At 40.8% G+C, this 25,757-nt stretch overlaps 1 protein-coding gene across 1 annotated transcript in view; it reads left to right on the top strand.

Annotated features, from left to right (window-relative positions):
* The window catches only part of HECW1 (HECT, C2 and WW domain containing E3 ubiquitin protein ligase 1), a 297,476-nt gene that overhangs the window by 229,135 nt on the left and 42,584 nt on the right, over positions 1 to 25,757 (top strand). The window contains exons 17-23 of the mRNA XM_054021224.1: positions 1,879 to 1,984; positions 2,260 to 2,356; positions 9,783 to 9,866; positions 11,039 to 11,148; positions 13,603 to 13,723; positions 15,607 to 15,720; positions 18,567 to 18,719. Coding sequence (XP_053877199.1) covers positions 1,879 to 1,984; positions 2,260 to 2,356; positions 9,783 to 9,866; positions 11,039 to 11,148; positions 13,603 to 13,723; positions 15,607 to 15,720; positions 18,567 to 18,719 — 785 coding nt within the window. The remainder of the gene's footprint in view (positions 1 to 1,878; positions 1,985 to 2,259; positions 2,357 to 9,782; positions 9,867 to 11,038; positions 11,149 to 13,602; positions 13,724 to 15,606; positions 15,721 to 18,566; positions 18,720 to 25,757) is intronic.

Below are 25,757 nucleotides of genomic sequence, written 5' to 3'. Positions count from 1 at the left end.
AGACGCGATAAGTCGAACCCAGAACTTCGATTTCCAGCCGTCGAACTAGCTGGTAAGTGTAGCCAAGGCCTGAGATGCAGAGAGACTGAGGGCTTGTCTACACAGGAACACTCAAAAATTAACCCAAATTAACTAACAATGTGAATTTAAAGTGGATTAGTTAAATTGCATTAAACCCCTATATTAGTACTTTAATTCAGAATTAAAGTAGCCTTAATTTGGTTTACATTAGAAGTGAATTAAAATAAGCCAAATTAAGACCACTTTAATTCTGAATAAGGGTGTTCATACAGGGCTTTAGTGCAGTTTAAATTCACACCTTTAATTAATTTGGATTAAATTTTCGTGAGTGTCCTTGTGTAGACAAACCATAAGAACCAGATTTACAAAGGTGTTTATGCTCCTAAAAGTGCAGATAGGTGTGTAATGGAATTTACAAAAGAACCTAAGCAGGTTAGGCACCTCACTCCCATTGAAGTCAGTGGGAGTTCAGTGCCTAACTTGTCTAGATGCTTTCTTTTAAATCCCAGTAGGCATCTATCTGCATCTTTAGGAACCTAAATACCTTTGTAAACTTGGCCGTAGGTGACTTGCCCAAGGTCACACAGGAAGTCTGTGGCAGAGCAGGGAATGGCTCCTCCTCCCCTCATACCTTTCAAACTGGTGTTGGAAACTGTTTGGCTGCCAGTATGGACAAACCAAAGCCATTTTCAACACCACTGCAGAAAATATGATTGAAATTTTGTGAAATATGTCCTCAGTCATGCTTTTGATGGCAGTGTTTGTTATCAGCTTGTCTATGCTGGCAGCTTTTTTCAACAGTTGGAAAAAATCCAGGGCAAAGCATAGCTGACAATCACTGTCAACAGTGGGTCATTTTCCTGATGTAGACAAGGCCCAAACCAGGGACAGTGTTGGACACGTCCTGCTTCTGTTTATCCACACTTTGGATAAACAGAAGCAGTGCATATGCATTCCTCTTACATATATTCATGTAAGTTACTCACATTCACTTCTGGGAGAATATTACCCCTTTCTGTTCTGATATGTCTTTTCCTCGTGTTATTACAACAATAATTTCCACCCCAGTATGCCAAATGAATATTTTAGAACCAAATTAAAGAAAAGTGTCCTTAATTTTTTTACTCAAAAAATTGCACAAACACCTGTTTCTACATGTATGTGGTATTTGCATATGCAAATATAATAATTGAATGCAAAGGCCTGCTCTACACTTAAAAATTTGATTTGCATGACGAGGTTAATTAAGGATGTCACTTTTTACTAATACTGTTATGCCTACAAAAGATGCAGTTATATTGATATAAGGTACTTTATGAGGCACTGGTAGTTTATATTGCTTTGTCGGACTGGAATAAGTTATACACCTCTATGAGCACATATTTACCAGTATAACTGCATCAACAACGGGGAAGGGAGGAATTGCTGCTCTAAGTATGCTGGCATAGCTAAAGAGGCAAAATTGTATAGTATAGACAAGGACATAGTGTGCATCCATTTGCAAACCCAGAATTATGTGCCTCTTTGAAGCGGAACAAAAATGTGACCATCAGAGTGCAAAGCCGTTCCTTTTTCATGAAAACTTATGCTTACATTATTTCTATGGTGTTAATATGCATGTTGTTGATTCCATGTGTAATTTCTCTAGACTGGGACTATGCAGCATATATCACAGCTTTAGAATATGATGTTGAAAACTCTGTCCAATAACAGTAAAAAGAAATAAAAAATTGTTCCCTAAACTGAATCAGTCAATCTCATGACTCTGGATTAAAGTCACAGAAGTAAAAAGACATAATAAAAGTTGTAGCTTAAAGTCTAGTTACAACATTTCTTTCTTTCCTTCTTTCATTCTAGGCATCGGAAGTCTCCCGGAATAGAGGCGTTTCTCTGTTGACCAGACCAGGCAACAGCCTAGTAACAGCTATTCGAAACCAGCACCATCATGAGACATTACCTCTGGGTAAGTAAGGCCTTCTATTTTTTCTTTCTAGAGGGGCTTCTCGGGAACATTCAACTATCATATCCCTTACCTAGCTCTCTACCAACTCTTCCTTAATGAGGAGACAGGGAAAATTATATCGATGGTGATCACATTGTATTACTGTGTGCTTTATTCTGTATGCTGTATTATCACGATTTGACAAGTAATTTTCAGTCGCACAGTTGTCATCATCTCCAAAAGTGTCACTTGCTGCTAGAGTAAAGAAAAGCCTCTGTGGTCTTTATCTATTCCAGCTTACAATGACAAGATTGTTGCATTTCTACGCCAACCAAACATTTTTGAGATGCTGCAGGAGCGTCAGCCAAGCTTGGCCAGGAACCATGCACTCAGGTATTGATCTGTTCCAAGTTACTATGAACAGTCTCTAATCCTGTCCCCTGCTGGCTTTGGAGCCAGCAGACAGGGTGTTCCATGGGGCCTGGAAAGAAAGAAATCCTCTCCTTATACCACTCCATGGCCATTGCTGCAGCCAGGAAGTAGCAATTCATGCTGCTGATGCTTCTGCACCACATGCTCTGTAAGGGCACTGGCTGTAGCTCTGTACTGCAGTGGATCCACTGGCCTCACTCCCACTTCTCCTCTGGCCTTACCTGGCCCTACCATTCAAACTCTGCTACAGGGACATCCAAGGAGCTGTGTTGGACTGTTGATTCCTTTGCATGGGCTTCTCATATTCAATTCTAACCAACAGCAGAGGAGAAGGGGGGAGCAGGATTGACCCCATAATGCTTATAAAATCAACTGTCAAATAACTCTATGTTTTGTCATTAATATATAGCAATGAGAACAAAAGGTCAGTGCTGAAGTCAGTGGGACCTAGGCTCCAAAGTCACTTAGGGGTTTCGAAAATTTCACCTTTTCTGTGCACAGTATAAATATGTAGACCCAGGTCCTTCACTATGGATGAGGAGTGTACAGTGCAGCTCAGCATTGCCCCAATCTTGAACCTGCTCTTACTATGATGGTCCCCATCATAAACTACCAACATATCAGACAGCAGTTGATAGTGGCCCCCAGGAGCCCAGAACAGCACCCAGGGATCAGTGGGGCACAGGGCAGTCCAGCCACTCCCCCTTTGCATGAATCACATCTCCAAAGTCAATATGGGTCAATACCTCTAAGGGTATGTGTAGACTGCAGTTAAAAACCCATGGCTGGCCCATGCCAGTTGACTTGGGCTTGCGGGGCTCAGGCTGTGGGGCTGTTTCACTGCAGTATAGACTTCTTGTCTTGGGCTGTAGCCTGAGGTCTGGGATCCTTCGATCTCACAGGGTCCTAGAGCCTGCAGGAGTCCCCAGCCCTGAGGTGAACCTGTTACCCCAAACAATGTATTTTGGGATATCCCTATAATAATCTGCCTATCGGCCCCATAGTCTGTTCTTCACGAGGTATGAATTTCTGGGGTTGTTAAGGAAACACTAAAGGACACGGCTATAACCTTCCGATAGAGTGATTGACACAGGCAGTATATCTTCCAAAACAAAGTGTCTTTTTATTAAAGTAACTAAAAATCCCTAATACAGTGTAATCTAAAAATTCTAAATAAGAGACAGTCCCTTATTGCAAATTAAAAAAACATTCAAACCACAATAGCATATAGTTCTAAATGATTCCAAGAGAAGTGCTTTGCTACAAATGGCCAGTTTGTAACATATCTCTGCCCACAGGTTTTAAATTATACTTTAAGTTTTACATAAGTAAAATACAATTAAAACACTCACACATTTCAAGCATACACATAATACTATGCTAGACTACAAACATTAAAAATTATATTTAAAAACTGGCAGGCTTACTTTATAAATTCTTTGGTATTCTTCTTTAGTCACTATTGCTGCTCAGCTCTGCTACTGTTGCAGTTTATTCTCAGTCAACTCCTGTGATGGGTTGTCACCCCCAGGGTGCAGTCTGGGAGCTGTGGGAACCACTGTGGGCTCTAACTCCTGCAGCTGGGCAGGCCTCTTTCACACTGCTTTGTTGGAGATTCAGACCAGCCTCACCAGACCCTGTTATCACCCAACATGACAGCAGGTGGCACCACACGCCCAACTGAGTTACCTGGGTGCTTTACCTAAGCCACTCAAGAACATACAGCCAATTTCCCAGCTCCCCCACTTTGCACCTCTGCTGGAGTATAAACCCACAATTATACCATTTCACACTGCTCAGGGATCTGTACAATGTAAGCGCATTAATATAGTTTGCCTTCCCCTCAATGTGGGAAAGATATGCACAAGAAGCTAGTGTTAACCAAGCTGAGATTTTCCCCCCGACACTTCACTCAAAATACACTGGTTAAGATAAAGCATAAAACAAGTTTATTAACTACAGAAAGATAGATTTTAAATGATAGCAAACAGATCAAAGCAGATTACCTACCAAATAAACAAAAACACAAACTACCCTAATATACTAGTTAGGATTTGAATTAGCAATTTCTCACCCTGACTGAGTTTCCACCAAGTCCATACACAGGCTAGAAATCCTTTTAGCCTGGGACCAGCACTTCCCCCAGTTCAGTCTTTGTTCCTCAGGTGTTTCCAGGAGTTCTCTTGGGTGGGGAGAGAGAGGCCCTGAGATGAAGTCACTCCCTGCCTTATATTGCTTTTCCATATGTCGGGAACCCTTTGTTCCAAACTCAGTTCCCAGTCCAGTTTGTGGAAAAATACAGGTACCAAAATGGAGTTCAGTGTTATGTGGTCTGGTCACATGCCCTTGCTTGCCTTGCTGAGTCATAGCAGCTATTACTTACAGGGTGGCTGAAACATTCCCAGGAAGGCTCACCAGGTGGGGGATAAGCTTCTCCTAAGGCCTGTTGTTTCCCCTAATGGCCCATTTCCCTGAATAGGCCCTTCACAACCAGCTGTCTAGACTGGAAGCATTTTGCCTAGTGGGTGTCACCCAGGTGTAACTACATTCGAAATACAGATACATGATCAATATTCATAACTTCAGATACAAAAATGATACATGCACACAAATAGGATAATCATATTAAGCAAGTCATAACTTTTCCAATGTCACTTCACAAGACATATCTTTTACCAGATACATCACAATTATGTTATAATCGTATCACAATCATACAACTATGAAGAATCTGTGGTGCAGTGTCACAGCTCCCTTCCTCTGTTCACAGCTCACTCCCAGCAGCTTCTCTGTCCTTTGTGCATTAGTTATTTTGTTTTAATGTTGCTGATATTGTGGCTGCTGCTGAAGCTGCTGTCTTTGCTGTTGTAAGTGCTTTTCTTCATCAGAGCTCTCCTCAGAACTCTAAGCTGTCTTCCAGTAGCTCTTCTCCTTGATTTCCAATCTCTTCATCCAACTTCTCCCGATTACTGCCTTCCTCACCGGCTCCTGACTGACTGACTGCCTGCCAGCACAGCTTTTTTTGTATTGTTCTAACACACATTACCTCATCTTCAGCTACCAGAAGAAACATCCCCAAACTGGCCCAAGTTAGTTCAGGCAGGGTCTGTTTGACCTTTCTCCCATCTCTTTCACTCTGCACATGTTCACTGTTGCTGTTTCCTTCAGAGTTATGATTCTGCCGACCGCCTCACCTGCTTGGCTCTTTGCCAGGATGCCATCTTAGCTCTCCTTGGCTCTTGCCAATTAACTGAACTTTCACCCTCTCTCAGTATTCAGCATGCTCAGGGTCTGCAGCATCCATCTTAGGGTGGAGTGACCCCTTCTTATTCAGGATAGAGATCAGGTGGACAAAGTGAAGGCTGGAGAAATTCTGAGGTAATAAACCTTTCATGGACAGTTATTCTGGATGTAGAACCATAATCCACCAACTGTGAAGTGCCCAGGAAGATCTTGGCCATATACTACCTCGGCACACCAAAAGATACATTTAGCATCTAAGAATGAACTTAATGAGCTAGAGAATGGGCAGCACCAAAAAGGCATTTAGTGCCTCTTTGCTTCAGTCTTTACAAAAAGAGTTATTTTTTTACCAGATACTCAACACAATTAATATTAACAACAAGGGAGAAAGAAGCAAGCCATGATAGGGAAAGAATAGTTAAAAGAATATTTAGATAAGTTAGGTGTATTCAAGCCAGGGCTGGATGAAGATCCCTGTAGGATTCTTAAAGAAGTAACTGAAGTAATCTTGGAACCATTAGCAATTGTCTTTGAGAACTCATAGAGAATGGGGTTACTCCTGGATGGGGGCACTAAGAAGGGAAGCACAGTTATGCATTGGGGAGCCATAATTTGTACTTTAACAATCATTGGATATATTTGTAATTTTGTGGGTGCTTTATTCATTAAAAACACAAAACAATTGCAAAACTTTTTCATGTTCATATTCATCACGTCATTCTTTGTGCTTCTCTAAAGAAACAGAAGAGTGTTTTCTCTACCCTCTAATTCCCTTCTTTTCCTTGTTCTCTTTTTATAGTTCACCTGTTGGCCTCCTTGTTTCATGTTCTACATTTCAGATATATTTTCTCTAGAAGAAGAGTCAAATCCTTGTTAGCAGGATGTAAAAAATGAAGAGGTGCCTGAGTTACAGTGGTCACCACTGAAGAGTCAGCATTTGCTAATGGAGTCCATATAATTATAGTTATTTTCCACAGGTACCCAAGTATAGGGAAGAACTGTGGTATCTGTGGGCACACATTGACAACCCAATGCCACTATATTTATGCCTCAATGGCAAAAACTCTATAGATCAGATATCTTTGCTTACAATTACCATCTTATTCTTCAGAGGTCTTGGGTGAAATCCTGGCTCCATTGAAGACAATGGCAAAATTCCCATTGACTTCAATGGCACCAGAATTTCACTCTTAACTCTAACAGTAGTGCCATGGCTAGAGAAGCCCTATATTTTACAGAAACATAGGAACATTATTTACTAAATTGCACTCCCGTCTTCACTTCTTTTCTCTGAGGACTTAATAATGTGTTTAAAATTCTTTCCAAAGTAATGAAACCATTTGATGCCATCAAGGTATTTCACCTGTTCCTTTCATCTTATATGAAAGGGGTGAAATGAAAAAGAAAAAAGAAACAGAATGATCATCTTTTGGTGCTATATCCTCATTTGGTGTAAATCAGCTTCTATCCATTGGCTTTTATGGAGTGATGCCAATTTATACTAGTTGAGGATCTGGCCCAAGGATTCAATAAATGCCACACTGTAACCAGCGTAACAAAACAGAACATCCACGTTTTCCCGGTGAGATTTCTCTCTGGGAGTTTTGCTGGCCTTGATGACTAATCATTTACCTATGAAGATCAGACAAAGAGTTCTTTGGGTGTAAAGGATTAGAGCTGCCTCCAGGAAGAATGTAATGCTAATAGATTGAGGGAGAGAATGAAAAATGCCTCCACTATTTAAGATGTACATTTTTGTAATTGAGAATTTTTATCATCGCCATCAAATTATTCTAGACTTTTTTCACTTCTGTAATTTGAGTTCTTATCCCTTAGAGAACAGGAAACGCTTTTATCTCTTTTTCAGCAGAGAACAACATTGACTAATGATGGGGACTAGACAGCTTTGTGGATATGTAATGAGATTTGTAACAGGATATTGAGCCTTTCACCTCTAGGTCACTGCTTTGTTTCCACCTTAGGTCAGTAGTGACCCAAAGCTACTATCAGATGGCCGTTCACCAACTTTTGTGGAATGGGCTTGGTGATCTTAGACAGGTTCCCAGCAGACAAGTGTCCATTTCAGACAGAGCTTGATCTGCAAGGCACCTAGCATTCTGGCCCCAATGCGCCAAAGCATTCAAACACATGTTTAGCTGTAGGCACGAGTAGTCCCATTTGACTTAATATTGGAATGAATGTTGTCCCACTGGACCACTCACATGCTTAAAGATTCCTTGATCAGTGACAGAATGCTTTTCATATTTCAGGACTGAGCCCCAAACAACCACCCCTATTGGCACTAATTTACACACAAGTTTGTATTCCCAGCAGAGACCCCGGGGATTAATTGGTCATGAAGAATGATTTATTCTTTTTCTCCTTGAAGTAGTCCTTTTATATTTACATTGAAACATAAGAACGGACATACGGGTCAGATCAAAGGTCCATCTAGCCCAGTATCCTGTCTTCCAACAGTGGCCAATGCCAGGTGCCCCGAGGGAATGAACAGAACAGGTAATCATCAAGTGATCCATCCCCTGTCGCCCATTCCCAGCTTCCAGCAAACAGGATAGGGACACCATCCCTTCCCATCCTGATTCATAGCCATTGATGGACCTATCCTCCATGAATGTATCTAGTTCTTTTTTAACCCTGTTATAGTCTTGGCCTTCACAACATCCTCTGGCAAGGAGTTCCACATGTTGACTGTGCGTTCTGTGAAAAAATACTTCCTTTTGTTTGTTTTAGACCTGCTGCCTTTTAATTTCATTTGGTGACCCCTAATTCTCGTGTTATGAGAAGGAGTAAATAACACTTCCTTATTTACTTTCTCCACACCAGTCATGATTTTATAGACCTCTATCATGTCCTCCATTAGTCATCTCTTTTCCAAGCTGAAAAGTTCCAGTCTTATTAATCTCTCCTCATATGGCAGCCATTCCATACACCTAATCATTTTTGTTGCCCTTTTCTGAACCTTTTCCAATTCCAGTATATCTTTTTTGAGATGGGGCGACCACATTTGCACATAGTATTCAAGATGTGGGCATACCATAGATTTATATAGAGGCAATATGATATTTTCTGTCTTATTATCTGTCCCTTTCTTAATGATTCCCAACATTCTGTTCGCTTTTTTGACTGCCGCTGCACATTAAGTGGATATTTTCACAGAACTATCCACAATGATCTCTTTCTTGAGTGGTAACAGCTAATTTAGATCCCATCATTTTATACGTGTAGTTGGGATTATGTTTTCCAATGTGCATTACTTTGCTTTTATCAACAGTGAATTTCATCTGCCTTTTTGTTGCCCAGTCACCCAGTTTTGAGAGATCCTTTTGTAGCTCTTCTTAGTCTGCTTGGGACTTAGCTATCTTGAGTAGTTTTGTATCATCTGCAAATTTTGCCACCTCACTGTTTACCCCTTTTTCTAGAGGCACACTGGTAGGCCCGTTTGATGGTTACAATACTGCTGCCATGCTCATTGGGTCTGATTCTGATCTTACACACAGCAGTTTTACATTGATTGACTTCCATAGAATTATTCTTTATGTATAACAGTGTCAGTAAGATCAGAGCCAGGCTCATTTGGTTTCTAGATAGGACTTCAGTCCCCAGGGCTGTCAATCAAGCAACTTTAATGAACAATAAATTCATATGTAGCAATTATTTTAATTTTAAAATAAATAATTGTCCTACAAGTTTTATTATAGAAATCGGAAAGGCATGAATGAGGCCAACCTGGGACTGAAACATGTAAAGCATAGGGCATACATACAACTCTGTTAAGAAAATGTTGTATATTAGGTATAGCCTCCACAGAGGCGAACTTTCATCTGTCAATGATGTCAACTGCAGTGTTACACATAAGCTCTAGGGATAAGGAAATCATCTTGCTCTCTAAAATGTGACTCCTGCTTTGGGGACAGACTGCTGGTATGATTTAAAGAATGTTGTTTTATAGGTTTGGTTGTTCCGATTTGAAAAATGTTTTCAGGCAATAGGGATTTCTATTTGCTATCTTTTTGAGAAGAGCAAAAAGGAACTAAAGAAGCAGCGAGGAAAAAATAACCCATCCCTATCTTATGGTTTGACAATGATGAGATTTCTTTCCCCCCTTTTGTCATTAATTTTCCAGGGAGAAGATCCATTACATTCGGACAGAGGGTACACATGGGCTTGAAAAGTTGTCCTGTGATGCAGATTTAGTAATTCTACTGAGGTAATCAATTGGAACAAAACCAGAACTTTGTCACTCATGGTACGCAAGAAGCTGGTTAGCTGTCTCTACCCTATGTTTTTTTTAGGTGATTGACAGAATTTATTAAATCTAGGCTGATCTCTGCTAGGGCCCTATCATGATTACACAGGGATTCATTTGTCCTGATAGCCAGTTGGTTTTCATAATAATTCAACCACAATATATGTGTCAAATCATACTTTCCAGAAACTAGTCCCCACTGGCACAATGAACTTTACCCTCCGGTTGCACTGAACGGTAAGGTTTTGGCTTTAAGGATCAGATTAGAAATGACATTTTAAATTTTCCTGTGGCATTTTGAAATGCAGAAATGTGGTTCACACCTCTCTGAAAAACAGTCAGATGCAGATTATAGGAATGTCAATTATGCCACTGGCAGTGCTATCCAGGAGGCTATTTCACATTAAGGAAGAGCTGAGCTGAGCTACAGTGGAGTGAACAACCATTACTATGTATTGGAGGCAACGCCTTAATAATGTAGGCAGGGTCTTAGCATCTTTTGGAGCGCCAATGAAATTAGCGCTTTAGAGCCTAGGATAATTTAATTTATGTGGCTCAACACAATGAAGGATTACATTTCTCTATTGGCCTGTGTTTACACTAAAACACATGCCACCCAACTTGCTTTTGATTGGAGTTACATAGCCCACTCTATCTAATGCAAGAAGTATATGACTTGCTCCCACTACCTATACCTTGATGCAGATGGTCAGAGTGCCATGCAGTGGCTATAGCAAAATATATGACCAAGACAAATTGTAATCAAAAGGGAAACAATTTGTCTATCAATATGTATCCCCTGTTCTTGCTTTTGACCACTGGGTGTTGCTACTTTTACCATTGCCTCAATCCTTGGCTCATCCATCTGATCTGGCACTGTCTTGGCATGAAAATGCCTAATGGAACTCACTTTGTTATGCTAAAATGAAGTCTTTGCTTCTTGAGACCATGTCTGGTTGGGAAGATCACTGTTTTATGCATCTGTAGGGACTGATTATTATGTTGCAAGTCATGATCAAATGAAGGGCTGCCCAAACAGATCCTTATAACAGAATTCTGCTGTACCGAATCCTTGTGCTTCTTCCTGTGTAATGAGCGTAAACAGGGCCTGTCTCTATCATTTTTCCTTGCAGCCTCTTTGAAGAGGATATTATGTCTTACATACCCTTGCAGGCTGCCTTCCACCCTGGCTACAGCTTCTCTCCTCGCTGTTCGCCCTGCTCCTCACCTCAGAACTCTCCAGGTAAATGGAGGGGAAACAACACAAGCTCTTGTGTTTGTTGTGCTTCTCCATCTGATAATCACAGATGGGTGGGTCTCAGCTGGTGTAATTTGTTGTATCTCATTGACCTCAAAGGAGCTGTGACAGTTTATATCAGTTGAGAATTGGCCCCAGACAATTTTTCTGCTGGAGTGTTTGGTTAATACACAGAATGCTGTCACTTTCATTTGTCTCATGGGACACTGATGCTAGCAGCATGGTGGGAATCAGAGATTGTCCAAGGAGAAGAAAATATGGTCCCAGCTTCCAAATGGTTAGGGGAGATTAGACTGAGAAGGGGATTCTGAGTTCTGAGTCTAATCTATTGACATGTAAGTACATTCTTGAATATGGATATTAGATGGGAAAAGCAAAGTCCAAATCACATATGTATGACAAGGCTTTCAGAACTCCAGTAAACAACTGTAGGCCAAACTTAATATCCAACTGGACAGTGTTTCCAAGATTGCTCCTTCTCCCAAGATTCATAGATTTTAAGGCCAGGAAGGACCATTAGATCATCTAGTCTGACCTCCTGCATGTCACAAGCTAGATAATTTCACCCAGTTACCCTGTATTGAGGCCCATAACTTATGTTTGACTAAAGCATGTTTTCCAGAAAGGTATCCATTTGTAGAAGATTGTTTCCAAGTTCTGTGTATCTCTGAAATATTGTCTATGCCAAGGAAATTGAGCAGCAGGTGGCTCCCTTTAGCTAAAACACCCAACCCTAACTCAGAAGGAGACTGAATTTGCCTGCACCTCCACCATGCAACTGGTTTGGTGGTCATTTTGAGTGACATCCCAGGAATATGATCTTAAATCAGTGTAGGCTATTTTCAAAGCCACCTGAGCTATTTGGACATCCAGATCCTATTAAAGTTAATGGGAATTGGGTGCCAAATGCCCTGATGACTTTGCAAATACCAGTCTTAATATTTTGGGGAAAAAACACTGTCGTCTTGTCTACACAGGGGAGATCTTTGAAAAATTTCCTGTTGTTACCACTGGATTCACTGATTTCAAGCAGGGATAAACTTCTGTGCAAATTGTGGGTTTTAATGTCCTCAGCAGGGATTTGCACCTGTACCGACTACTGATGTAATAGGGGCAGATCTCCAGTTTGCATGAGATTTAAACATTTGACCAATATCCTCACTCATTGGTGTGTTGAGAGACATGCAGTGGCTTTTAACCTTTTTTGTGGAAAGCTGGTAATATGATATGATATGATATGATATGATATGACAGAGCAGGGCAGGGGGGAGGGATAGCTCAGTGGTTTGAGCATTGGCCTGCTAAATCCAGCGTTGTGAGTTCAATCCCTGAGGGGGCCATTTAGGGAACTGGGGTAAAAATCTGTCTGGGGATTGGGCCTGCTTTGAGTAGGGGGTTGGACTAGATGACCTCCTGAGGTCCCTTCCAACCCTGATATTCTATGATTGATTTGAGTGAATGTACTATTTGTTCATCTGTACTACTGGTTGCAGTAACCCAAAATAACCAGTGTGATGTAAAAAATATTCTGACAGAACAAGAGAAGCTTCACCAGCGATTCTCCTTGAATGCTATATAAATGTGCCTTTCTGTTTTATCATGAGTCAAATAGTAATGTCCTTCTGTTGCTACAAATGAGTCTTCATAGATACTTTGTGCTTCAACTAAATGTAAAATTGTTTCCTTCTTCTGGAGGCTTTTCTGCCAAATTTCTCATAAAAGGACTTGTTTTCATTGTCTCCTCTAAAGAGATAGGGAAATGAGATTTCATGGATCCCATTCTCTAATACTGATTGCTATGATGCTAATTTACACAACAGAACTAATTGGCTGCTTTCAGAATTCAGACTTCAAAACAAAACAGGCCCCAAATTGCTGAAAATCTACTGTTAATGTGAAAATGTAAGACTTCTTGCTGACAGAAATCCTCTCTTGTGCCACAAAGGTTTCTGTGTTTATAGCTGAATGTCTTTAATATACAGAAGGTGTTAACCCAGAAAAACCCAATTCCCAGCCAGGCCTGGGCCCCCTAGAAGTGCTGCTTTGGATTCAAAGGTTTAATCCTGCCAGATAATGAGATCTCCTGGAAGATGTTGACGAGAGAGATTTTCAAGAATATATAGACACCTAACTCCCATTAATTTTCCATTCAAGTCAATGACAATTGAAGGCTCAGGAAGCATAAAGGGACCACAACCATCATCTTGGTAAGATGATGCAGCTGTCCAGAAGTGTTGGGAACCACAGAATTATAGTAACTGATGGCTGCATTAATGACAAATAGAACATGAAAATAATGAGCACTCAGAAATTCTACATGTACCAATAAAAGTTCATATAATATTTTCTAGCAAGTTGTAACTGAAAACACCAGGTGTATGAATAAGACCCTCTTTAAAAGATTTTTAAACTCTATGACTTTGCTCTTTTCCCTTCTAGGATTACAGCGAGCTAGCGCAAGAGCGCCTTCTCCATATAGGAGAGACTTTGAAGCCAAGTTACGCAATTTCTATCGAAAACTTGAAGCCAAAGGATATGGGCAAGGTCCAGGTAAAATTAAGTGAGTATTATGTCAAATGATTAAAATAATTTAACATGATGCATCTTAGTCTTGTCACTGTAGTAATGAATCAGGAGATTGATCGGATATATGTGAAGATACATCATTATCGTGGGTCAGGAATGAAACATTAGATGATGTATTTTATCCAGGAAAAGTGTGTGTACACACACACACACACACACGTAAACAAGAAAATAGGCCAACAAGAGGGTTATATCTGGGGTGCTTTATTTCTCATGGATCCATTTGTTCCTACACTCCTCCTCTACCTATTTTAAGGAGATGTTGGTATTTCTAGCTATACCAGTAATGGTAGAGAAATAACATGATAGGGTATGTCTACACCCAGCCGCTAATTCGGCGGCTGGCAATCGAAGTTCTGGGTTCGACTTATCGCGTCTTGTCTGGACGCAATAAGTCGAACCAGGAAGTGCTCACCGTCGACTGCGGTACTCCAGCTAGACGAGAGGAGTACCGCGGAGTCGACGGGGGAGCCTGCCTGCCACGTGTGGACCGAGGTAAGTTCGAACTAAGGTACTTCGAACTTCAGCTACGTTATTCACGTAGCTGAAGTTGCGTACCTTAGTTCAATTTGGGGGTTTAGTGTAGACCAAGCCTTAGACAAATGTGAATGATATTGGGCCAATACACTATTACAATTCTGAAGTAACTCCAAATCCTTTGGATTTACTCTGAGTTGACATGTCAGTGTAACTCAGGATGAAAATTTGGCCCTGATTGTTGTAGACATTGTGGGCTTGAGTACCTACAGCTCCCGTTGATTTGAACTGGCAGTGCAGGTGCTCAATCAGCACTGCTGAAAATCAGGTCCTATCAATTGCTTTCTATTCCCCATTGCACCTAAATATTAGTTAGACTAGCTCTTTATTCATTTTGTTAATACATTTTTGGGATCTGACCCTGTAATTCTCTGTCACTCAGTTGTGGAGTTCACATTCCAAACAGCCTGGTAGCTGGCTTGCCTCTCTGCACCATTTTCCATGGATAGTTATAGTAATTGGCTAAAGCACTGTATGCTTCTAAGGTATTTCTGCGCATCTGGTTGAATTCATGCATCAGGCTGGCTTCATACCAAACCCCATGTGTTGTGGAAAATATAACTGAAAACCAGTCAATTTATTCTAGGCAAATGTCATCATCAAACTATTCTTGCACTGTCTGAGGAGCTCTAGCCATTGGTTATCCCCTTCATAGTCCTGCCAAGGCAGACATGAAGAACATTCCAAAAGGACTAAGTGTCATTACATTTCAACTATACATGAAAAATAAGAACTTCTTGTATAGAGGATATTTTTACAATGGGCCAAGCTCGTAAGTAATCTTTGAAAAACTGGGCTATTAATTAAAGATGTTTTGGAGAGTAAATGGGGCCATTTAGTGTATATAGGTAAGGACTAATTCTGCCCTTGCTTACATCAGTGTATCTTGTGGAGTAATGCCATGGAAGTCCACTGGTGTAAATCCAGCGTGAGATCAAAATTGACACCAGGAAGGTAGAAAGGCCAGAGGCCCATCTGCAAAACTAATTTCTGTAGGATATGCGATGGAGAGCCTTTGGGGTACAGCAAGATTTTGAACCTAACTATCACTTAGAGGAGAAATCTATCTTTCAGTCATAGAGTAAATCTTAACTAAACAAATAAACAAGAACCAATAAAAGGCCAAAAACAGCCTTTGCACAAGCAGGCATAACTCCATAGACTTCAATAGAATTGCATCCTAGTCTGGGGCTTAGTCTGGCCCTTTAATAGCATCTGTTTACCTTTATGTATATTTGATAATAGCATCTCTCACTCCCCTTCTCAAGAGTTTCAGGCAGTGTTGGTTAACAAGATCTTTATTACTATGTTCTTTTGCAGGTTAATTATACGGCGTGATCACTTGCTGGAAGGCACCTTCAATCAGGTGATGGCTTATTCACGCAAGGAGCTTCAGCGGAACAAACTCTATATCACGTTTGTAGGAGAGGAAGGGTAGGGAACTATTAAATATTGTGAATTGTGAGAGAATCATTGCATTGCGAAGCAAGTATGGCATTGGGAAAAGGCTGAATCTCTCTTGATGTGCATTAGTTTTTACTTATTACCTCTGGGGAGGTGGACTGGTTTATATAAAATTAAAAACAACCCAAACCTTTGTACTACTTAGTACTTCTCCATGCTGAGCACTTCTGTAGTTCCTGAGTTCTTCTAAAACATTAACTGATTAAGACTCACCATCCTGGTGCCATGGGTATTATCCCCATTGGACAGTTGAGAAAGTGAGGCACTAGCCCAAGTAAATATCAGGTTGTTAATCCTCCTCTTTAATGAGCAATTTTCACTGCCTCTTTAAAATGAACCTTTGTTGTGGTTGAAAAAATGTTTTCTTCACTCACCTTATCTGAAATGAGAAGCATAAATACTATTAGAAGAGTCATTGTTACTGTCAGCCGGAAGCAGAAAGTACTGGAAATCTCTTGAGGCATCCTTTTTTGTGAGACTTCCTGGCTGATCTTGCAAACCCAAGAAGATCTGGTAGTTCAGATGAGATTACAGTAAACAGCTGAGTATTTGTTTTCTTATCCAAACAAACCTTGCAAATGCCTCAGATCAACAGTTATGCTCTACATGAGGTTTCATCTGCAAACTTTAATTAAAGAAAGACATTTTGAATCTCTCCAGTGTTTCAAATAATGAAGGCTTGGAATCCTGTTTTAATTGCGTTGTGCGTACAATCTCTTAATAGAAACACAGAAAAGATTTAGGGACAAAAAGGGAGATACAGTTTCAGCTCCAAAGATATTGAGGCAGCTGGCAAAGTGCACAGCAATCGCTGCTGATTGAACTTGCTAACAGATCAAGTGAAGAGTTCTGTAGAGTTTAGTTCATCTGGAGATAAAATGAAAACAGAGTAAATCACCAGTCAGAAAGGGGGTTACTTTTAGTGCTGTTGATATTATGGACTTTATTAACCCCTTAATTTGTGAACATCTATGGAGTCAGTGTCATCTAAAAGTTAGAGAAGTTCTGTTATAGCAAGTTCTGTCCCTGACTCTGCAGCCACCTTACAGTGTGACCAAGGGTAAATCATTAACCTTTCCTTTGTCTCAGTTTACTCATCTGGAGAATGGTTCTAATATGCTAACAATGGCCCATTTAATGAACTTTACTAGGTATTTCCCCCTAATTCCCAATACTTCTACCGTGTTTGGCATAGTATCCTGCAAATCATAAAAATCGAATTCATTTAAATCTGAGGCCAAAGATCCTGTTGGAGGCACCCTAATGTGGAAAGTGAGGAGGTGAGCAGATTTAATGGTGCAAAGTGCCCTCAACGACCCATGTTCCTGGCAATGTGAGGTACATAGGGGGAGCCAGCACAACACATAAATTGGGCAGCGCTGGCTGTGAAGGGAATGTGTTGAATTAATATATCTCCCAGAAGCCTTCAGTGCAGGGCTCCTGTGAGGGATTTTAGAGAAGCAGGCAGGTTTAATTTATACCACCTTGCACCAGCCATAGCGAATCTAGCCCCATATCTTTATATTAATTGAGCCAGATTTTTATCCAGTGTAACTCCACTGACTTCAGTGGAGTTACACCAGAAGAATAATTTGGTCCAATGTCCTTCACTTTCATGGCTTTAATCTGACTGCATACTTAAGAGTCAGAGCTGCTAGGAGTTAAAGGGCCATATCAAAATGTAGCACTGAAAGTGGGCAAGACTGCCTTGTGCCTCCTTCCAACATGAATGAGTCAGACATACAGCCACTTGCAATTATGCTACTATAACTTCAGCCTTATTACAGAGTAGGCTGATCCAGCTGCAGAATTTTCCACCTCCTTTGAATTTATTAAATGTAAAAAGTAATGCCTGTCTCAGAAACCATTTTGGCATTAAATGATTTATGGCTGCAAGTGGTTCTTTCTTATTACTGTGTGGAGGTTTATATTAGACTAACCATAAAAGCTGCCTAAAATTATTGGAGGACAGTCTGTTTTTAATAAATCCATCTTGTTTGGGATTAATGCATTCATGAAGCATTTTTTAAATAGTTGAGATAATTGAAAAAGGTCTGATTTAAAAGGAAAGTAAGAAAGAAAGAAAGAAAGAAAGAAAGAAAGAAAGAAGTCATAAACCCAGACAGCAAGGCTTATTTTAAATGTAAATGCCTCTCCCCAAGATACAAATAAACTTGAAACCACCAGAAAACTAAAAAAGCACATGTTTACCAAGTGAAAAATCACCATATCAGTTTACAGGAGAGAGAGTTGTGTTAGGACCCAGTCATGTTCATCCTTGACTTGAGGGACCACAACCATGCATTGTAAGAAAGTACCCAAGGTTTGATATCTTGGGACTGGAATGTGCTTCAGATTGCATACTCATGCAGGAAGTAAGTAACCCTCTTTTACGCCTCTGTGTGAGCTACCCAGACCATGAATCTAGGTGTTCAGAATTAAGCAGATAGCGCCCTGCAGAGCAAGAAAATGTGAGAAGTCTTGTCTCACTTGCTGCCCAGCTGAGAGAAGGGATGTTGTGCAGTAGCTAATTATTACCGCATGGAACAAAGGGGATATAGGAGAAAGCTATATTCAGGGATGTCTGTGTCATGATACCTTCCAGGAATGCTACTTGGGGAATAATGCAGCTTATGCATCATGACTTGCTGAGGTCTCTTCCTAAAATTAAAAAGTAGTCCTTGGAGAGGAGAATTAGCATCAGCAAACATGTTAGAAATTATTGTCTGCAAGTAAGACATTAGCCAGTGCAGATGCAAAGCATGAAATGCACACAGCTAGGAATGAGACTCATTTTATCTGAATTTCCTTTCCAGCTTGGACTACAGTGGTCCCTCCCGAGAGTTCTTCTTCCTTCTGTCTCAGGAGCTCTTCAATCCTTACTATGGCCTGTTTGAGTATTCAGCCAATGACACTTACACTGTACAGATCAGCCCCATGTCTGCGTTTGTGGAAAACCACCTTGAATGGTAAGGTCTGCCGTATAAATGTTAAGCAGAATGAAACAGTCCAGTTGGATCCCATGATGAACGGCACATGTGTTACAAATGCTGTCAGTTTACATCAGGTTGCATCTAAATCCCATTCCTACCATTTTCGAGGGGAGTGAGATTCTTTAGAAATGGGGCAGGAGAAGAAAGCAAGAAAGAGGGAATGTCTGTGTGTAGATAAAATAATAGGGTCTGAAAGAGGAGGAGTTAACAGGCCTTTTACTGAAATGCACTTATCACTTATCACTGCATGCTCTGACGCTAAGGCATTGTTTGTGCCCATGTGTGAGTACGCAAGATTTAGTAGAGTAAGAAGATTCAAGGAGCTTTCTTTTATCCTGCTCTCCTTGCACTCCTGTGCAGAGGCCAGGTACAATTGCTGTTCTCCAAGTCACTTGAATGCAAGAACTCAGCAAGCCCAGAGGGGGCTGCGAGTGGCATGACTGTGGCTCTGCCCCCCCAATGCCAACTAGCCACCTGGCTTTGTGTCCAGACATTGAAGCCCCATATTGCTCCCCATCAAAGAGTAATATTTGTGCTGTCTCTGCACTCCAGGCAGCACTGTGCCTGCCTGTGGCATGCCTCCAGGTGCTCCTGCTGGGATGGAATATCCCACACTGCCCACTACTGCAGGCTGTGCCTGAACAGCACACTTTAGCCCTAAATAATGCTGTAGCCTCTGAAATAGCTCAGTTTTTGTGTGATGGGACCAGTAAGAATGGGCTTTCCTCACCTACAGTGTATATGTTGAGAATCAGTTTGCTGCTTCACATTTGTTTTTATTGTGTGTTTACGGAAAGGATTCTGATCTTCTCAGTTTACTGTCTGCCTCTGCATCTCTCTGTCTTTTGGGAGTTGTTTTCCTTTTGATAATTTCAGATGTGGTGCACTGAACTGTGGGCAGCCGATTCCGAGCTTTATTTGTTCCCTATGAACAGAAGCACTTGTTGGGATTTCATCATGTTAGCAAAACATTGACATATCAATTATTCCTATTGATGTTTTTCTTTATTGGGGGAATCTCAGTAACTCACATCAGAAGGGTTTTTTTTTTTTTAGTAGAGTATAATACATACCTCATTCAAGTTGTGAGTTCCATATGTCCTTCTGTTCTTGTAAACACTTCCTCCATCCCATTAGCTTAGGGCAGGCAGTAGGAAGTCTCATACCAGTAAATTGTTCCATTTGGGATCTGGTATGTGGTTGCAGTGGATGGGTAATATATATATAGATGCCTGGGATGCAGCAGCGGTGTCTGAAATAAATGTTTGGTACATCACCACTCTCATGAAGTTGAGTACCATGGGATCGATGACTTGTGATCTGTAATACATATATCAGAATGCCTCCCCACCATCATTCTCAATGAGTGCTCAATTCAGATATTGCAATGCTTCCTATGGCTAGCCTAGTTTCTGATGGCAGAAACGCAAAGCCTTCCATCTGCTTTTTAAGCATGGTTGATGAGCTCCAGAGTTCAGGGGCTGTAGCTATGAAATGGATGTATTTTGTTTTCTATGTACTGCACCTTTCCAATTTCTAAGAATTCTTCCTGTGAGAAGAGTTTAGCAGCCATTTTGTCCTCAAGTGTGATACAATGCAGCCGGTTGGAGAGGAGACACACACTGTGCTCTCTCCTACTTTTCTTCTCTCTCATTTTGTTGTCCTCGTAATATAAAATGGAGTTAATGTAGACTGAAAGTACTTGGTTGCTCTTTGTGTATAGAAAATATATAATACAGAGACATACATGTTCAGCCATCATTGGCCAGAAAGATGAGTCAATCATGCAAAGGGAGGGCCTTGTGAGTAGCAAAAGGAGTTGTAAACCAAAATATGAGAGGGTTGCAAGAGCCAAGGGGAAAATAAACAATATGGTGGCTGTTCAGTAACAGCTCTTGAACCCTTGTGGATATAATTAGCTGAGGCCAAAATCTCATAATCAGCCTGATCAGTTTCACAGCTGGCTTTTAGTATCCAGATACATTTTCTCTTGCTATGCATACTGATTAATAGATTGCTATTAATATAAAGACAATATTTTACCTCAGATATACACATGCAACTCCAGTTGACTATACTGGTAGTTCTATGCATCCATCGGAGGCAGAATTTGGACCCAGCATTTTAAAGTCCAAAGAATGGAATTAATCCATTAAGGGTATATAGACTAATATATCTGAGGATAGGTTATAAACCTGCCTGTGGTTGTTTGTGTGTGAGGAGTGGGACCTTTTTTAAAGCTCTCAGCATTGTCCTAATTTGGTTCCCATTGAAATCAATGGTAGATACATTTTAATAATAAGAGTTTTATCTTAGGGTTTGTTATGGGCCCCCCCCTTACCATAGTATCTTAGCACTGGGGACAATAATAGTCCTCTCGCTCCCAGATTTGTTGTGAAATACCTAATTTACTGATATATGTAAAGTGGTTTGAGAGCCTCAGATTTAAGTCACTGGATAAGTGTAAAGTATTAATATTAGAGTCGTTTTAAACTTTAAAGTTTGAGGTCAGTCACAAAAATTACACAATCACAGATTGTTTCAGGTTTGGGGTTTCCTTGAGCCTTGTAACTTATTTATGGCAGACTTTCAGGTGTGCAAACAGTTTATCATCCACATGAAATCTGTCCTTGGGTCCCTTTTTCTTTTTGGAAATATTGCAAGTCCTATCAAGAGGTACATAGTGCAAAAGGCATCTTTAGCAACAGCTGTTGGGATTTTCTCTTGCAGTATGCTTAAATGAATGCTGATGAGTTTGGGATAAAACATACATTAGAAAATATTAACTGTTGTCCAGGCTGGGGGAATTGAGAAATCCACATTTTCTCTCCCAGCCAAAAAGTTTTAGTTCTCCCCTCAGTAATGACTTATTTCATGCCTTGTTCCTTGTGCAAACAACATTCCAAATCCAGAGTGAGCACATCAAAGAACAGAGTAGTCATGTGTATGCCAAATGAAAATAGAGACATAGACTGGAAAATATTTCTCATTTATGGAGAAACTGAGATTTAACATTTTTCCTACAAGCTTCCACTTAATAAGACTTTTTTCCAGGTCTCGTGTAAATGTTGTATGCACAAAACTAAGAGATATCACACATACTCATGTTTAGAAATTACAGCAATGGAAAGAAAAAATATCTGAAAGGAATCTAATTAAATCTCTCTCTAGAGTGAAGAAGTGTAATGAGAAAATGTTGGCTGTATGTAGTAGATTATACCTTGGATCCATAACCATATTGATTCTTCTTAATCCATGCAATAATAAGTCATTATATCTTATCTAGTCAGCCTGTATAGCTACCTGTCTGAATATTTATAAAGCAACCAATCATGATGGTATTTAGGCAATATATAACAGCTGCGCTTGTACAGGCTTCAGAAGGTGAAGGCTTTCCCTGTCTGCTGAAAATAACATGACACACTTGCTGAAGAAGTCCCTCTTTCCCCAAATAAATTAACCAAGTCCAGTGGCATGTGTTTTCTACCATTTTGGTAGAAAGAAAATGATTGTAGGCAATGGCCCAGAAAGATCCCCTCTGTGTTCTTGACCAGGTCTGTGGGGCAATTGAAGTAGAGAGAGCCCGTGAACAGTCCATCCCAGGTTTTCTATCAGACCCAGTGCATGCTGGGAGAAAGGATAATTGGAAATGTTAAAAAGTTCTCTACTGACCTGCAACTAAGTTGGATATAATATTCAGTAAATCCTCTAGTTCTCTATCATAATGCTGAATTCTTAGCGTATTAATAAAAGGCTACAAATAGCCTGTGACAGCAGCTTCTTACTTGCTTCCCTGTTAACATTCCTTGGAAAGAATTTTGAAATGGCTTTCAGTTTTGCAATAGCACTAACTCATTGGGGTCCATGGTCAGTCATTTATTCGTGAGTATACAGAGATGCTTTTGCTCTGGTGGTTTTCCTGACTTTCTTGTGCTTATGACATTCTAGATGATGAAGCCCATATGGGACTGGATCAAAGGTTAAAAGAGTGCAGAGAGACACAAGACACTGATATTTCGCAATAGTCATCTGAACCATCAGTAGGAAGGCACTGCAAAAACACAACCGTTGTGATAGGATCAAAACTTTCTCTATCCTAGAGATGGGAAAACTTATTTGTCTTATTTCTAACCCACTCAAACATTGTAAATTTGGAAGTTTAACTTAAGCGCCAAAGATTATTAGGTTTGCTTTCCATGAGGTGAAAAGTGGAGGAAGGGAACTTTCTCTCTGTTGCCCCACCTCAAGATGTATCTTCTCAGACAGAAATTTCTGCTTATTCTCTTTTCTTGTTCAATTTTGTGTATCTTGCGGCAGTAGAAAACATCCCAACTCTGCTTGAAAGGCTTGAAGAAGATAAAGTGCCTTCAGCGAGCAACTGGTTTATAATGTGTGAAATACCAAGACGCGTGCATGCGCACAAATACACACCTATAAACACACCTTGGAATCATTGCTAGACATAATGGTATAAAATAGTCAGTGCCTCTCATTGTGTTCCCTATGGGCCTGATTCTGCCACTCTTATTCAGGTGGGATTTTCCTTACTCTCTGGGTAGTCTCTGGGTAGTCTCATGAAATCAGTGGGACTTTTTAAGGAGGAAGGTTCTAGTCATTATTAGGCAGGGTTGCAGAACTAGACTGCAGTTTTGTAATCAGATCTGTGCAGATGGACAAAGATACATTTTGCCAGACCCAAACAATGGCATATCAGTGCTTCTTCATTGCTCAAGTGATTACCCAAACCAGACTGCTAATGTAGCTATAATTCAGCCATAATATAATTGAAGTTCTACTTATTAGCATGGAACAATTTATCATTTCCTTAATTTTAAGAGTGGCCATTTAGTCCCCATCTCTGCTGTCAGAACTCAGTCTGAGAGTCATAACAAGGACACCCTTCTCTTTTCAGCTGCATCTGAATCAGACAGTGAAGATGTTTGCAAAACATGGTCAGATGGAAATCCTGTTTCTCTTTCTGTGTCTGTCTGTTTACAAATGTCTGATGCACACTTCACTGTAGTAACAAGGAAAATCCTAGAGACTGGGGCTGATTCTTCTCTCACAGCAGTCTCACCCCAGTGTAACACTATTGATTTCAATAGAACTCCCTCATATCACTGAACTCCGTCATATTGACTGAGAAAACTCCAGCAGGTCTAGAGGGAAATAAATGAATTTATTGCACCCAGCTTTCAGCAGCAGGATCAACTTGATTTGAACATTTTACTGTTAAATATATAGGGCTTCTGTCCCTAGATCACTTAAAGTATGTCTACATATATGGCAATGTGTAGAGTACAGACACTGCCCAGCTAGCCCGGGTATAAATAGCAATGTAGATGGTGAGGCAGTGCTTAGGCGTGTAGAGTACTGACATGCCAGAATCTTAGGGTATGTACTCTACATGGCTCTCTGTACACCCAAGCAGTGCCTCCCCCATCTACACTGCTATTTTAAGCAGTATAAAGTTGTGCTGCCTTCCCACTGCCTCAGTGAAAAGCTCTGGTAGTGGGGAAAGACTCTGGCAGGGATGGGGGGCAGCAGGGAAAGACTCAGGCAGCTCCCCACTGCAGTGACTTTCCCTGCTGTCTGCCCCTGCCAAAGCCTATCCCTGCTATGTGTAGCTACACATGACAGTGTGGACACAATCTGTTTTTCAATATGGCATGTAGCTACACATACATTACACTCTGCCACAAATGTAGCCAAGATCTGTGTTAGTTGATCTTTTATCCCACCCATCTCCATAATCCGTGTGCTTTAGGATTTTGGTTCACTGGCGGTTTGTAAATATAAATCAGAGACAGCAATTAAAGGAACAAAAGATTACCCCATCTCTTCCCAGAGAACCATAAAATTTATATGGACAGACAAAAATCAGACATAAAATGTCATCAGGAGACCCAGAGGATTATGCTAATTTAAAACATCTTTGTTTTCAGAAAGGGTTAATGACAGCATTTTTATTGACATGATTAGGCATTTATGGACTTCACAATTACTAGATCACTTGTGTACCTGGATACTGGTACTGCAATGCCATGGCTATTTTATAAATATTTAGAATGTGCTAGAAATACCCTAAGACTGAGTTGATCTCTCAGACAGTTCCTTGCTTTTTTTGTTAAATAAAGGCTTGTGATGGGGTATGCAAACCCCAGACTTGAGAGCAGCGGGTTAAGGAACAGATTTGGGCATAGCTCCAGGGGAGGCAGGCAGTGGAAGGGAGCAGATGGAAAGTATTGCCAGGTGCTCATTGCCTGAGACGTGACAATGCAGACCTGAGCAAACCTCAAGGCTAGGCAGGTGACTGAGTGTGCAGGTCAGAGACTTGACTGAAGATTCTGTGATTTACTCTGAGAAGCTAAAGGAGACTGGGATAGGAAGTGGTCTGGGGGGGAGGCAGCTGCTTAGCACCCCAATGTACAGAGTGTAGCTGCCCCACCATTGGGCCCTGGACCAGAGCCCGATGGAGAGTATGAGCCCTGGCTCACCTACCCACTCCGAGAGGACCTTATAACAACAGGAGCCTTCACCATGGGTGAGATCCCAACTGGAAAAGACCTCCACTATTCAAGGGCCCAGACCTCAAAGTCCTGGCTGTGTTAAAGGGGGGGGACTGGAAACCCTTGGAGTGGGAGCACTGGAGGGCAGTATTGTGTTTTCAATGGTCAGATGACCAGCCAATCCCCACCTGACCACTAGGTGTTGGTGGGTGTTCACCTTCTACAAGACTGAAGACACTTATGTAGTGGAAGCATTTTGGAGAACCTGAGTGCTGTAAACAACCTCTGTTTGTGCAGAGATTTAAGATGGACCACATAGAAGTGGTTATGGTTTTAAACACAGAGGGCTAAGCCTTGAGCAGCTGTAAGTTCACCTAGCTGCATTGGCTTCAATGAAAATAGGCCAATTTACACCAGCTGAAAATCTGGTTCAGTGTTCCTTGCTTTTCTTTTTCGAATTTGTCCATGGATGTATCCATTTGTATGAGCACTGAGAGTCAGGCTC

Source organism: Malaclemys terrapin, chromosome 2 (assembly GCF_027887155.1).
Source record: "Malaclemys terrapin pileata isolate rMalTer1 chromosome 2, rMalTer1.hap1, whole genome shotgun sequence".
Lineage (NCBI taxonomy): Eukaryota > Metazoa > Chordata > Testudines > Emydidae > Malaclemys > Malaclemys terrapin.
The sequence above is the reverse complement of the archived record's forward strand: the minus strand, read 5'-3'. Positions and strand labels throughout refer to the sequence as shown.